The sequence below is a fragment of the Piliocolobus tephrosceles genome, chromosome 8, assembly GCF_002776525.5.
Source record: "Piliocolobus tephrosceles isolate RC106 chromosome 8, ASM277652v3, whole genome shotgun sequence".
Taxonomy (NCBI): domain Eukaryota; kingdom Metazoa; phylum Chordata; class Mammalia; order Primates; family Cercopithecidae; genus Piliocolobus; species Piliocolobus tephrosceles.
The window spans coordinates 98,839,171-98,854,893 of NC_045441.1; the positions used below are offsets into that span (position 1 = coordinate 98,839,171).

The window sequence follows — 15,723 nt, forward strand, 5'->3', positions numbered from 1 at the left end:
TGGTTGTTAAGGGGATTAAGGGAGGCTATTCATATAAAGACCTCGCATGCCCACCTAGCACAGGGTTGGTGCATATAAATTAACTTCTTTCCCTTCTAATCAATCTAGCATATTGGGAGACCAAGGCGAGCCGATCACTTGAGGTCAGGAGTTTGAGAACAGCCTGGCCAACATGGTGAAACACCATCTCTACCAAAAACACAAAAATTAGCCAGGCGTGGTGGCACGTGCCTGTAATCCCAGCTACTCAGGAGACTGAGAGGCAGGAGAATCACTGAAACCCGGGAGGTGGAGGCTGCAGTGAGCCTAGATGGCACCACTGCCCTCCAGTCTGGGTGACAGAGTGAAGAAAAAGATTTTAAGTGTCCCTGGGCATAATATGGGACTGCAATATGCTTTTAAACTATTTGTGCTATATATCATTGTTTTATTCTCTGCTCCTAGTTTAAAAACTAGTTGAGAAAGAACGAGGTATTTCTCTCTTCTACATACATCCTTAGGAATACACCCATACATACACAATCATACATATACATACACATATTCACACACAAAATGCTAAATTCAATTGCTTTTTGGTTCTGTGGCCCTGTTTTTTCAACGGGCCAGTATTCCTTATTGGAGAAAGCTCTCTTTGTCCACTTCAGGACTGAGAAAACCCCCTGATTCCCAGGAGTCCTGGACACCCCACTCTCTGACTTACAAGACCAGCATTTGTGATTTTGTTTATAGAAAATGCTTGTTGTCATTTCTTGATAATAAAATACGTGCACATTATGAAGTATTTGGACAGGTTAATCAATTTGCAGAGCCTGAAAATGATATGCAACTGTCTCCTTTTCCCAGAGCTAAATCATTCTCCTTTTTGCTCCTGTAGGAAAAATACAGAGACCTTTCTTTCCCCAGGCAGGCTAGGGTGATGACAAGTTGTATAAACCTCACAGAACCATTCTTGGCCATCCATTGTGCCTTGCTAAGCAGAAGGGAGAACACTACTAATGAAGTTTAGAATGGAGGTCATATGGTTTAGAAGGCCCTTAGGGATGAAGTCTTGCATCCATATTTGGATAGTGGTTTATATAGAGCAGCGGTTCTCTACTGGAGATGATACGTGTTTAAAAAATCTCTGGTGGTTTATCTGAACTACACAGGCCCTTTCCATGGTCATATATTCTGGCGTCTATCAGATTTTCAGGAGTACGTGTATGTTGTTCAGAAAAGCCCCACAGCTAATTCTGATCTTCCCCCTCCCTCCTCTACCTACTCAAAAGATAAAGCACCTAAACCCTGATAAAAGATACAGAGAATGGGTGTGAAAAATATAAAAACTGGAACACTCCACAGCAGGTACTATTTCTCAGAATGCATCTTTCCCTGCACTGAACAGTCCTCTGACAGTTCTAAATGTGCCATCCTGTGCAGCATTGTGATCTGAGGGCAGACAGAGAACTCTTTGCCCGAGGCACATATTATCCCAAAAGCTTGGTAAATAAAGCCACAGCATCGTGCTGGAATGCTCTGTCTTTTTAGAGTGCCGCACGTTGTTGGCACACTGTTCTGGAGCCCAGTGATACAATGCATTGTTTCAGCCAGCCCCGGTCAGAAACCCTGAGCAAACAAGTCATCTGACTGAAAGGAAAATGGCAGCAATTATTTCCAGTAAATTGCTCATTTAAAAATATTTCCAATCTTTTTGCATCTTGTTTTAGATGTGTCTCTTGTAAGTAGCAAATAGATTTTAAAATTTCTTTTAACTGATTTTTTTTTTTTTTTTTTGAGACGGAGTTTTGCTCTTGACACCCAGGCCTGGACTGCAATGGCATGATCTCAGCTCACTGCAACCTCTGCCTCCTGGGTTCAAGCAATTTTCTTGCCTCAGCCTCCCGAGTAGCTGGGATTACAGGCATATGCCACCAGGCCTGGCTAATTTTGTATTTTTCGTAGAAATGGGGTTTCTCCGTGTTAGTCAGGCTGGTCTCGAACTCCCAACCTCAGGTGTTCCACCCGCCTCAGCCACTGAAAGCGCTGGGGTTACAGGTGTGAGCCACTGCGCCTGGCCTCAACTGATTTTATGTGTGTGTGGGGATATATGGATCATTCATATTAGATATACAGAATTGATGTATTATTATAATTTTTTGGTATTTGTCCCACCTGTTGTTTTTTTGCCTGTCATTTTATTTTGAAGTGTTTTAACCATTCCACCACCTTTTCCTGTTAGTTTGAAAGTAACATACTTCATTTCTACCTCTACTAGTGCAATAGAGTAAAATTAATCACTTTAACTTCCTCCTGACAATTGAAATGTCTCAGAACACTTTTAATTCAATTTACCCTTCTCCTAATATATGCTGTCTTTGTATATTTTGAATATTGTTTAATTTGAATCCATAAGACATTGGTTTACAATGTTTTAGTTTGCTCATACATACTTACTACCTTGATGGCTCTTTATTCCTTCATCCTTTAGAATTCCCTTTAGTGACAGCATGCTAGTGTCGAACTTTCAGGTTGTGGTGGTCTGAAAGTGCCTTTATTTCACCTTCTTTCTGAGTTTTAGGGGAACAGCGTTCTCTCTTGGCAGTTATTTCCTTTCAGGACATTGCACTGTCTTCTGGTTCCCAGTGTTGCTGCTGAGAGTTGAGCAGTCAGTCTCCTTCCTCAGATTACAGTCTTTTTATTTTCCTCTGGCTGCTTTTAGGATACTTTGTTACTTGTGATTTGCAGTTTCACCATAATGTGTCTGGATTTAAATTATCTTGCTTGGGATTCATTGAGCTTTAATCTTTAGATTGTTGCTTCTCATCAGTTCAGGTAAATCCTGAACCCTTCTCTCTTAAAATATAGCCTCTACTCCACTTTCTCTTTCCTCTTCTTCCATTGCTCTGATAAGACATATGTGAGGCCTTCTGTTTTATGTTGCTTAACTTTCATTCCATTTGCTTTGTGTTGCATTCTGAATTTCTTCTGATCTGCCTTCAAAGTCATTGGTGCCTTTTATAGCTGTCTAATCTGGTTGTTAATTTCAATTACGGAACTTATTGTTTTCACAAATTCTATTAATCCCTGTAGCAAATTTGTAAGTCCTTTTAAAAATTTTCCTATTAGCTGCAGATAGATATTTAAGTGTATGCTTCATTTTTCTTTTTTTTTTTTAGGCAGAGTCTCACTCTGTTGCCCAGGCTGGAGTGCAGTGGTGCAATCTCAGCTAGCTGCAACCTCCGCCTCCCCAGTTCAAGTGATTCTCCTGCCTCAGTCTTTCCAGTAGCTGGAATTACAGGTGTGTGCCACCACATCCGGCTAATTTTTGTATTTTTAGTAGAGACAGGGTCTCACCATGTTGGCCTCAAACTCCTGACCTCAAGTGATCCTCCCGCCTCGACCCCCCAGAGTGCTGGGATTACAGACGTAGGCCACGCAGCTGGCCTCATTAAAAAAAAAAAAAATAATAAGCACAATGATTTTATGTTTCATAATTTCAGTATCTGAACCCTTTGTGAATCACTTTTCTGCTGCTCTCATTCATAGTGTCTTGTTGCCTATGTGATTATTCTGTGAGCTGTTCATTTTCCATAGGAAATTATTTTGGGAATTCTTTGAGGTGTAGGATGAAAGTATCCCTTCGGGGAGAATTTGCATTTACTTCTGTCGGGCATTTAGGGAACTCTGGACTCTTGCCAGTCCAGTTTAATCTAAGTTTATGGTTTAAGGTTTCTGTAATATGTAGGGGAGGTAAATTTGAACTGCAAGGGCCAGCTTGCAATGTCAATTTCTTAGATTTTTCTTGATTTGCTCAAGCGAACGCAACTTTTCTTGCAGTTCCTCAGAGGTGTGGGGATAGAGTACCCTGGTTCATCCTCATCCTGAACTGGAGCCTTTTGGGAGACCTGCTTTATGGCAGGAGAGTCTTTGATTTCTGTTCATCATGTCCTTTCAGGCCCTAAAAAGTGAAGCTCATAGTCCCTGGGTTTGGTAAATACTCTAGGGCAAAAGCATCGTCAATGCCCGGTTACCTCTTGGGGTCCCATTTTCACTTGGATTTGACCTAGCCTGTTTATATTTCTGGAAACAGAATTTTCTAGTTATAAGAAAGAGAACCTTCTAGTTATAAAAATACAGAGAAAGTTTTTGTCAAAAGCTTGGTGTTGCTGGTTTGTACAGAAGATTCCTGGGTTTATTCTTAATCTTCTTTCATCATATGGCCAGATTTCTTAATTTCACTTCCTAAGCTTGTTTCTCCACCTACAAAAAAAGGCATTTAAAATAGCCACTAATTTTGAAATCTGCATCAGCGAAGTCTGTAGAATCTTTGAGAGTGAAATTAAAATTATATTTATGTTGACTTGTTCCAAAAACAATTTAAATTAAAACCTTAAAATTACTAAGAATACTACTAGAAACAGAGAGGAATATTTGCTAGAAACAGCCCTGACATCTACTCTCTGCTCTGTTATTAACTTAAGAGTTCTCAATTAGGTGTCTGTGAAATGAACCTCCTCAAATTTTAGGCAAATTTGTTGTTTATTCACAAGCGACAATTTTTCTGAGAGGAGAGTCCATAGCTTTCATCAAATTCTCAGAAGCCTAAGACCCCAGAAAAATCAGGAACTACTAAACTACATACAGGGTAACCTCAGGCAAATACTTTCTCTATACCATAGCTTTCTAATCTGTGTTTTGATGAAACACCTGTACTTCATGAATTTAAGAATTAAAAAAGACAGTAATATATGAGTATCCTTTAAAAAAATTATCCACCTTTTTTAAAAAAAGTACTTTAAAAATTAAGTTAAAGTTTCACTTTTTAAAAACACTAACATGTTCAGGGTACTTGTATTACAGAGAAGTTATCAAAACACCTTAAAAGTGTTTATTTTAATGACCTTCATTTACTCAGCAGACATTTCGATGTCTACTATGTGCTGATGAAGGAAATATAGATGAATGTCTCATATAGGACACAGACCTTTGGACTGTAAATGCTAGAGATACATTCAACACCTACAGAGGCCAGAGGAAGGGCACGTGAGGTGGGGATGGCAGGTGAGTTGTTGAAGGCCTCTTGGAGGTGTATTCACCTAAACTGCGTCCACCTTAAGGCATTGTCACCTAAAATAAGAACCACCTACAAGGAAGGCATTCCTGGCCGAGGAGTTAGAATACACAAAGGCAGAGAAATGCAGAAAATGGTGTAGAGAATGTGTGCATGTGCGAGTCTAAGGTACAGCAAATCAGTGATGCTGGACAGGAAATGAAGAGTGGACATGAGGCTATACACGCAGCACAGGCCAGACTGGGATGGGTCAGGCTGGATTCTGAGCAGCATCCTGCAGGCTAAAGGAAAACAGAGGTGCTTTCAGCAGGGCACTGACACTGATTTTGTTAGAATACTCTGGTAGCAGAGTGGAGGGAGGCTGGATTGGAGTTAGGAAAACTAATTAGATAATTTCTGTATTACAAGTTGAAGTAATACAGAAATTACTTTCTGAAATGCTTGGGACCAGAAGTGTTTTAGATTTCAGATTTTGGAATATTTGCATTTACTTACTGGTCGAGCATCTCTAATCTGAAAATCTGAAATCCAAAATGCTTCAAAGGACATTTCCTTTGAGTGTCATGTAGGCATTCAAAACTTAATTGCATGTTTTGGAGTTTTTCAGATTTTGGATCTGGGATGCTCAGCCTGTACTTCAGGAAGAAATTTGAGAGCCTGAAATAAGAGTTGGAGAGGACACAGATTATACGTTACTTAGTAGGTAAATCAATAGGATTATATGGCCGATTAAATATATAGGGTAATGGAGAGGGAAGTTTCATGTTGGGGGCTGGCTGAGCTGCCAAATAAGAGAATCAAAATAAATACAGTAAGTTCTGGGGGAATATGGTAAGCTTGGATTCGTTGCATCTGAGTAGAAACATTATCACTGACAGGTAGAATGATTTAGAAGTCTAGGCTGGAGACATAAATGCATGGAGGCTGTAGTAGATAGCTCATAGCTGATACCACGTGAATGGCTGACATCAGCCAAGATGAACATAGAGGTAAATGGGATGTGCCAACATTTAAAAGTGTGTGAAGAAGAGACCAAGAGAGAAGGGACAGTCCATAGGGATTAGAAGACGCAAAAACATCATAGAAGAAAGTAGTAAAGAAATGAATTAGTAGTAGTGGCAAATGCAGGAGAGCCCTCAGATAATATAATAACTAAATTTATTCATTTGGCAATTAGAAGGTCACTGCTTTGCCCAATAAGGGGTGAGAACCAGATGGAAGATGACTGAATGGGAGTTGAGGCAGTCCATGGAGAGAAGTCTGGTAAATGGAAGAAGGGAGGCTAGAGCTGGTGTTATCAAGGGAGTTCTTTAAAAAGGGTGTGAGAAAAAGGAACATGTTTGTTAGCTGAAGAGGAAGGGATAGAAAGTGAGAAGCTCAGAAATCTGGTAGAACTCCTCTGGCGAGTCAGGAAGACCTAATCAGAATTAAATGTGTAGCCAATTCAAGAGAGTTTGTAAGCGAGATCGTTAATCCATCTCTATAAAAATTACAACATGCATTCCCTAATTCATGTCAAAGAAGTAACAGCTCAATATCCAATTACAGAATAAATAAATAAAGCAGGTCAGGATAACTGTGTTTCTAACTGAATTCTGTTGCTAACCATGAAGAACGGCGCTTCTCTGGGGTGAACATAAATGAATGAGTAATAAACCATGTACAAGTGGGATCTGGCCTCTGACTTCACAGAACACCCAAGTACACACCTGCTCCCGTCGTCTCCTTTCTTCTAGAATAGAAGGACCCCTATCATTTAAGGCCAATACCCTACCAAGTGCTTTGGATCTTACCTTTCTCCACCTTCTCTGGAATACCAAATCATCACTGATCTCTTTTTGCTTTTATTTTCTAACTCCTTCCTCTTTCCTGGACCTTTTTCAGAGGTAAGGCTACAGCTAGAAGGACAAAGACACTATTGCCTCATTCTCTCCTCCCTTTTCACACCCCACATTCAAAGAGGTATATAAGGAAGCTTCTTTCAGAAATGAGCCTCTTCTACTATCTGGAAAGGAACATGTCTAAGGCACCAATTATTTCCAGGTGGCTAAATCCAGTAGCTGTTTTAAATTCTTCACCCTATTTGATCTCTCAGCAGTATTCAACACCTGGGCTGAAAAATGTTTCCTCTGGCTTTTGAGACTTTACTCCTGGTTGGAACTTTCATCTCTTTAGCTATGCTTGTCATTTGGTCTGCTCATGTTCTGCCACTTAACCTTCAAGAGTTACTCACGGGTTAGCCCTAGATTCTCTTTATACTCTATAGCAGAGATCAGCACTTTTCCTGTAAAGGGCCTCACAGTAAATTATTTTAGTTTTTGCAGCCACAATTTCTCTGTTGCAACTAATCAGTGTTGCCACTGTGGCATGAAAATAGCCAAAGGCAAAAACTAAATAAATGGGTGTGGCTATGTTCCAATAAAATTATTTACAAAAACAGATGGTGGGCTGGATTTGGCCCATGGCCTGGGGTTTGCCAACTCCTGCTCTATACTCTCCCTAGAAAAGTATCCTTTACTGTGTGCTTTCAATGACCTTGTGCTTCCAAAGATGTATACCTTCCAAGGTATACATCAGTCATACCTTGAGGCCCTTCTATCCACAAACCTGTATCATCAGTTGCCTACTTAATACCTGCATTTAGATGTGTCAAAGGCGTCTCAAGCCTCACCACAGGAATCATGCTCTTTTCTCTCAAATCTGGTGTCCCTCCAGTGTTCTTCCTTAGTAAGAGGCACTGTCATCTACACAGTTGCACAAAGCAGAAAAGAGGAGTCAGCTTTGACACTTGCCCTTCTCTCATCTTCTAATTCTTTGAACTGGAGGAATACTTAAAACAAGTAGGCCTGAAAATGGCATTACTTGAAGCACACAAATTTAACACTTCACTAATAGAGCTAAACTTTATTTCCATGTTTATTACATGTTTATAACTTGATGTTGAGTACATATTAGAATAGACTTAACATACAACTTGGGAGAAAAGCTGACATTCTCCACTGAATGGGTTAAAAAGGAATGTAAAACTACAAATACTTAAGTGTGAGTTCTAAATTATGGCAAACAGAACAATAAATACCCTGCCATTTTTCTTTCTAATTTTCCAAGATAGATTTCATTATAAAAATTGTTTGATAACAATTTAAGAAGGGAAAATAAGGGATACTCATAAAAAACATTTTACTTTTAATTATAGGGTACAAATAAGAGTCTCAACACGGAAATCCTACCTCCTATTTAAAATATAAATGCTTGATATAATGAATCAAGGGGGATTAATTAATGCCAGTTGAAAATCTAATGACTTAAATCCGTAAATGCCATTTGCTTTTGTCTGGAAGAGTTAGGCTGATTTAAGGGTGACACACAGCAGAGTTCTACTTGACATTCATGTTAACTGTTTGGTGCTCAGAATGGAGATGGCCAAAAACCAAGTGCTTAGTGACAGAAAGTCAGAATTAATCAGTTCCAAGTGACTAAGAGCCAATAGAATTAATCTCCATCTCCTGATTTATGGTTGTGAACAAATGGATAGCTTTTTTCACTGCAAGTTTCAAAGTTAAACTCTATTCTGAAGCTGCTGAAATTCACAGAACACAGAGAATACTGTCTGTAGTATAATTTCAATGTTTAAATGGTTTAAATACAAAATTATGGGTGATTATCAAAACTATTACTGGTAATAGTTTCTTTTGATTCTTCACACGCTCCTTAGCACATTTTGTGAAGAAATGTGTGTTCTTTTTAATACTCATCATTACTCAAATACATTAAAAAATCATTTTAAAATTATTTTCTGCCAGATTACAGAAGACTCTTACTAAAAGTGAATAATGCTTATTGTTCTCACTAAATGTTTAAAGAATCATCTGAAAAGCATATTCTTTCTAATACCACTTATAAAAAACATTTAATGAAGATAACTCACTTCTAATTAGGTTATTCTAGTGATAAAACATTTTCTCAGGTAACTATTTAAAACATGATTTATGGCTTTTCAATTTTTAAAATTTCACATTTAATGTCATGTCAAAACTTTTCTAAATCAGTCTTCCAGTATCAGATTCTTAAATGAGAAGAAGAGGACAGAAGAGGAAAATTCCTTATCAACTATTTAGCCTCCTCCCTTCCCTAGAAACCAATATTTCCCTTTAAATGCAAGGCACACTCCTTTTCTTAGAACAGAGATCAGGAAACTTTTTGTGTGATTTTGTGTAAAGGGCAGATAAATAAACATTTTGGGCTTTATGATTCTCATTTGGCTTCTACTGCATCTGTTTACCTTTGGCTAGAGTAGTGGGAAAGCAGCCATAGACAATCCGCATTTATAAAAAGGAGTCCGAATTTGGCCTTTGGGTCATAGTTGGCCAACCGCTGCCTCAGAAGAACAGAGTTAAATATATAAAAGAATCATTAGAAAGAAACTGGTCTCTAGATGTGATGTCTGATTCAGAATCTAGTAGCTAATCACTCTATATAACATTTTGATGTCAAGCACTTTGAATTTAGCCAACTTAAGATTCTTCTATTGAAACACGTCATGCTTTTCACTGGAGATAATTTATCTTCATTTAAGAATGTGCTTCAGTATTACTTATTGAGGGGATTCAGTTTAAAATTAACAAATGATGTCCATACAATTTAATATCCAATTTAATTTTTAAAAAACTTAATAAAAAATATAACAGAATCAAAACATTTAAGATAAGTACACTCACTACCCACTCCAGTAATTTATTTAAGTCATACCAACTATAGAATATGAAAAATAAATTCAGAAGTGTAATTACTTTAAAATACACTACTTCCACTTTTGTCAGTATTTTACATTTATGTATATATTCTATAGTGGAAGCAGAAATTCTCTCTAAAAACATTATCTCCTTAAAATCTTGAGGTGCATATTAGAGCCACAGGCAATCTCTGACATATAAAATTGCAGTACAGGCCTTTCAAATTTGGCATTTCACTGGTACAATACAACGACCAAGATATATAATAACTGTACAGTGCCTAGACATTCCAGTAAGAACCATTATTTTCTTTAATGTAGAATGATTAATACATATTCTACAAGGGGCAGTGAGGTTAGTAATTCTACAGGGTATGTCCTGACATAATTTTCAAATTGTACAATAACACAAACAACTTTGTTAAGGCCATGTTTTATTTGCTGATTAATGGACAAAAGGCAATGTAATTTATTTTCAAGTATTTTCTTGAAAGTCTGTGCTCATAAAAATCATGAAAAGTTGGAAAGACTGTTAAATCACTGAAACTTTAAATATATCTTACACAATCTTGTTTGTACAAAAATACAAGTTAAATATAAACATAAAGCAATCATGGTAATTTTATGCAAATCTGTTTTATGTGATCAGTTATATATAAAAGTTTCTCAGTTCTGTTATTTGTGAAAAGATCAATACCAGATTGAGTGACTACCTATTGGCAAAGGGCCCTAAAAAGCTTACTTTAGCACTGATCTTTTACATGGTTAAGTGCATTTCCTATTTTGATATCACCTAAACACTGGAAAAAAAAAAGGGCAGTATGTCCATAAACCAACAAATAATTTGGCTGTAATGTATCATAAAACACAAAGAAACCCCACACATCTGTACAATGAACATTATGTATTTCATACACACAGGTGTATTTGTGTGTGCATGCACATACATACACACACACACAAAAACACCCAGTCATAAAACAAAGCCTAATGAGGTGCTGCTTCCAGTTCAATATTCAGCTGTGCATTTTTTCTTACTTCATCAAATGAATAGCTTTTTGTCACTTTGCCATTCTTGAAGACAGTATGAAGAAGATCCTGCATAAATGGAAATTTCATGATTAGATTACATTATGAAGCAAAATACCTGAATCCTGGTTTGATGAATTAGACCAACCAATCAAATACACAAGAGATGCCAATGGTATTCAAATTGTGAGATGGTTTGATGCATAGAAAATGCTAGTGGACCAAGGTAGTATCTAAATTGGCCAATCACTGAGTTGCCTGGTATGTAGAAATATTTAACTTTTATGAAAAGGAATGACCTCAATACTACATTCTTAAACCAGTTTTCTTAAAGGAAAATCAAGAAACCTAGCTGACCAATCTTTTTTCTTTTTTTCCTTCAAGTTGAAGGAAGATGCCTGGGTGCCAAGGAGAACTGTGGCTGTCACTGACAATCACTCTGATGGTGCAGGAAAAAAGCCCGGTAAACCTTGCCTTGTTCCTGGCCAACAAACTCAACAGTGATTAAACTTATCAACTGAAAGTTTAATAAATTTGCTAGTCACTAAATTTGGTCTAAAAAACCCATAAAAAGCCCAAAACCAATCCCAAAACAGAAACAAAGAAAAACAGGTATTGCGTTCTTGACTAACGCACAGTGACTGGGTTAAAGTTTCTGTTTATACTACAAAAGTTGATGATAAAGGTAATCTACTTCATCTATACAGAGTAGCAAAGACAGATTGAAGAAATTAAATTCCCTTTGGGTCTGGTAAAGTTTATCTGCTTCTGGTTTCTCTCTGAAAAGTCCACAGAAGTAATCTCAATTTTCCATCTAGTCTGAAGATTGAGGTGCATATGACATTATCTAGTATTTTTGTCATCGTGTTGCTTCAAACCACAGAGCTTTAGCTGTAGCATTTTCTTTCATAAATTTAAATATAAGGGAATACTAGTTGCTACTCTTAAATCAAATTGCCTAGATGATTATAAATTGATTTTCTAGTTTATTCTAGTATCATTCACATACTCTTAAATCAGTGTGTTTTAAAAATCACACTTAGATTTTTACTTTTAGTTTGAAGTGAGTTTAGCTCATCTGGGATAAACTAAATCTGCCAAAATCTTAGTAGGTACGAGTTATTTTTTCATTAACGATAACAAAGTTATTTCAATTCTGGCTCAAAACATTAAAAAATATAAAAGTAACATGTTATAAGCAGTAATTGTGATGTTGTATAAAGAATCAAAATAGGAAGTAATAGTACATTCATGTTTAGTATTTTTTCTGATAATATGAATATTCATAAATAGTTCTATCTAAAGTTTTTTTGATCAACTGGCTTAAAAACCAAAATTTTTTTAACTCGAATTCACAAATACAAAGGTACTTTTGTATGCTAAAGACCATTAGATCATTTGAATCAGAAAACTTGGTTAAATCAAGGTTTCACCATTTATTATGTAATCCAAATCAAGTCACCTTGTTTTCACATTTAGTATTAAGATACTTTTGCTTTTGGATAAAGTATACACAAACTTCCTGTCAATCACTATACTTATGAAATATTTCTCCCTGTGTATACACAGGCCCCATGTTTATGACGTAGAAACTTGTTTTGTATCTTATTTTGGTAGGTCAGGTCAGCAATTGGACATTTTATAATAAAACATAATACTTTGTCTTCCACAAAAACAATAACATAAAAACCTCCTTTCTTATTAATTGGTGAGCCAACCTACTACTATTGGAAAAACACAGCATAGATACATACATGACCATATTCCTCAAGGTCTCCTTTTCCTTCCTCCAGTGTAACAAAATTCCCTGCTGGCGTCCTATGTAAAGATAATCGGCCCTTTTTGGACCTTTTGTTGGGATCAGCAACTGGGTCCTTGAAGACATTAATCTGAAATCCAAATTAAGAAACTTAGAGAAATAGAAGACTAATCATCAGAAATATCTAAACACTCCCTTACAAGAAAGCATATACATAATTTACATTTAAGTTTTAAGAACTTAATAGGTGTAACTGAACCAATCCACATCTGGCTTTTAGGAATGTAACACTTTAACCTGTTTTGAAGGACAGTCATTTGTAATCAAGAAAAAGTATGACATCTTGGATATCCTTTTTGCCACTGAAGAACACCTAATACTCCATTTGTAGGAAGTCTGTGAGCATTCTAACACGTGACCCTTAAGGTATCTCTTTTTATATTACAAGCTGCCTTTAAACTGATAGTAAGCAAAGCACGTACATGCTGTTGAAAAAAAGCCCAACTATACCAACTATGCCAAAACCACATACACAATCTTTGGAGAGGGAACAAGAATATTACTAAGGTAAAGGCTTTCCTATTTCATAATGTATCCCTCTTTTGGTACTTTTTACTTTTGCCTTGTTATTGTCAGAAGCAAAAGACTTAGAGAACCTGAGGAGAGCAGAGTGTTTCTGCATCAGAAAGGTAGGCAGCAAAGCAACAGAAACAAGAGGCAATGGAACAAGCAGCAACAAATGAGTCAATCCCAGCACTCTCCAAAGAAAGATGAAAGAGTAAAGCAGGTAATCAACTCAGGTGTTCTCAATTCTTAGCATCCTCCTGCCTCTGTCCCTTGCTCTATAGAATCTCCAGCTCTCAACACGTTACAAAGAAGTGAGGGGGTGGTTGTTCAGTTGCCTAGCTGTTCTATGGCTACTAGAATATGATTGTGGTATAACAATCCAAACCTCATCTTCTACCTTCCTAAAACAGTTTGGTCAGTGATTATATACTTCCTTGTCTTTAATATATGATGGCTAGGTAAGCTGATGTTCCCAAATATTACTTTTTGATCCAAAGGTATAAACGGAGGAAGTGGGAAATGACTGACCTGTATTATCTCTCTTAAATGTTTTTCCTTATTGGTCTTCCTTTTTCCGAATCTGTCTCCTTAGGTCTGTTATTACCTAGTATCTCCCTTCTCCTTGTTTCTGAGTTAAAGTCAGCAATACCCAACAAGATATTAACAGTCCAAGGCCACATCAATCTTTGACAATTGCACTCAATAACCACATTCTACCTAGATATATAAGGAAGGTACTAACACAGAAGTAATTAAAAGGTGACATACCCCAAGGCCATTAGTTACAACGTAACTACACTTGAAGGAACAATTCAAGAGATCTCTTGTTAACTTCTGTAGCAAAGCTCCACCAGAACCGAAGGAAACATTTTCAATACTCCACTTTTTTTGTTTCATGCCTTCTACAATCTAGAAGATCAAAACCAAACAAAAACCTTAATTTGGAAAAGAATGGAGATTATTTTCAAAGGACAATACTGATGAAGCATCCAAGAGCTGTTTTATAACACAGTCAATAAACAGATAATTATAGCCTGCATTTTGTTTTTAAAGACCCACCCACCCCCAAAAGATGGATATGTGTGGAAGAAGAGGATTTCATTCATAGTTTCTGAATCTGTATTGCTGTCACTGTGGTTCTGGTAGGATTCAGGGAGTGAAGGAAATGAGAGAAAGTGAGAAAAAAATAGCTATAAATATCTAAGACTACTTGAGCCAACTTCTCTCATTCACCTCTTTAAGTTATTGTCCAGATGTCAGCAACAAAAGCAATGGGAACCAATTTACTAGACTCTAGGAATGACTGTAATCATCACAAATAAGTCACAATACACCATATGATTACACGTCATATATAATGGAACATGTAAGAATCAAAAGATATTGGTGGCAGCAGAGTATAAAATACTTCTCCTATATAACAGTTGATATACTGGTAGAGTCATTTTATTATGGCTGGTGTACCAGTGCCAGAAACAAAATTATGGACAGATGCTCTGGGTGTTAATATTTATTACTGTATCATTTTTGGGAGAATGATTAGTTATAAACCAGCTAGACAGACCTGTATGAACAGTTCTAAAAGAGTTCTTTCAAGGGACATACAACTTTAAAGATGTGTTTATTACCAATGTCATTTGTATTTCTTTCACCAAAGTCGAGTTTATTTACCTAGCACCTGCCTTCTTATTTAACATATTCAATCAGTTTGATGATAGTATGTGGCAAGTGAAGTTTGGTAACCATTTATTTCATGAGAATAGTTGAACAGGAAGTAACTGGAAAGGCTGGGCACTGTTTTAGCTAAACAGAATTTTCAGAAGTTATTAGAAAATCTTAAGTTTAACAGCCTTATGTGTATCAGTTACCACATTCTCACCAAATAGTCTCAATTTGACTTTTTTTTTCAACACTGCAAAGGAAAAAACCCAACAAATCCCAAGCAACTTCATTTTTTAAACACATCTACATTTAGAAATGCAACTTTCTTTTTAAATGCCAACCATCTAATTTGAATCAAGATGAATCTAGAAGAATCAAGATGAAAACATATAAAACTTATTTAAAAGTGATTCCTTTAGGATGTACACAAACCCAGTCTCATGTCTCTCTCTCTTTTTATTTTTTTAATTATACTTTAAGTTCTAGGGTACGTGTGCATAACGTGCAGGTTTGTTACATATGTATATCTGTGCCATGTTGGTGTGCTGCACCCATCAACTCGTCAGCACCCATCAATTCATCATTTATATCAGGTATAACTCCCCAATGCAATCCCTCCCCCCTCCCCCCTCCCCATGATAGGCCCCAGTGTGTGATGTTCCCCTTCCCGAGTCCAAGTGAGCTCATTGTTCAGTTCCTACCTATGAGTGAGAACATGCGGTGTTTGGTTTTCTCTTCTTGTGATAGTTTGCTAAGAATGATGGTTTCCAGCTGCATCCATGTCCCTACAAAGGACGCAAACTCATCCTTTTTTATGGCTGCATAGTATTCCATGGTGTATATGTGCCACATTTTCTTAATCCAGTCTGTCACTGATGGACATTTGGGTTGATTCCAAGTCTTTGCTATTGTGAATAGTGC

At 36.9% G+C, this 15,723-nt stretch overlaps 1 protein-coding gene across 1 annotated transcript in view; it reads right to left on the reverse strand.

Moving 5' to 3' along the window:
• Positions 1–7,942: 7,942 nt before the first annotated feature.
• NAMPT (nicotinamide phosphoribosyltransferase) overlaps positions 7,943–15,723 on the reverse strand; it is a 38,492-nt gene continuing 30,711 nt past the window's right edge. The window contains exons 9-11 of the mRNA XM_023183070.1: positions 13,909–14,049; positions 12,569–12,703; positions 7,943–10,883 (exon numbers count right to left, since the gene is read on the reverse strand). Of these exons, the coding sequence (XP_023038838.1) occupies positions 10,773–10,883; positions 12,569–12,703; positions 13,909–14,049 (387 nt within the window). The 3' untranslated portion in view covers positions 7,943–10,772. The remainder of the gene's footprint in view (positions 10,884–12,568; positions 12,704–13,908; positions 14,050–15,723) is intronic.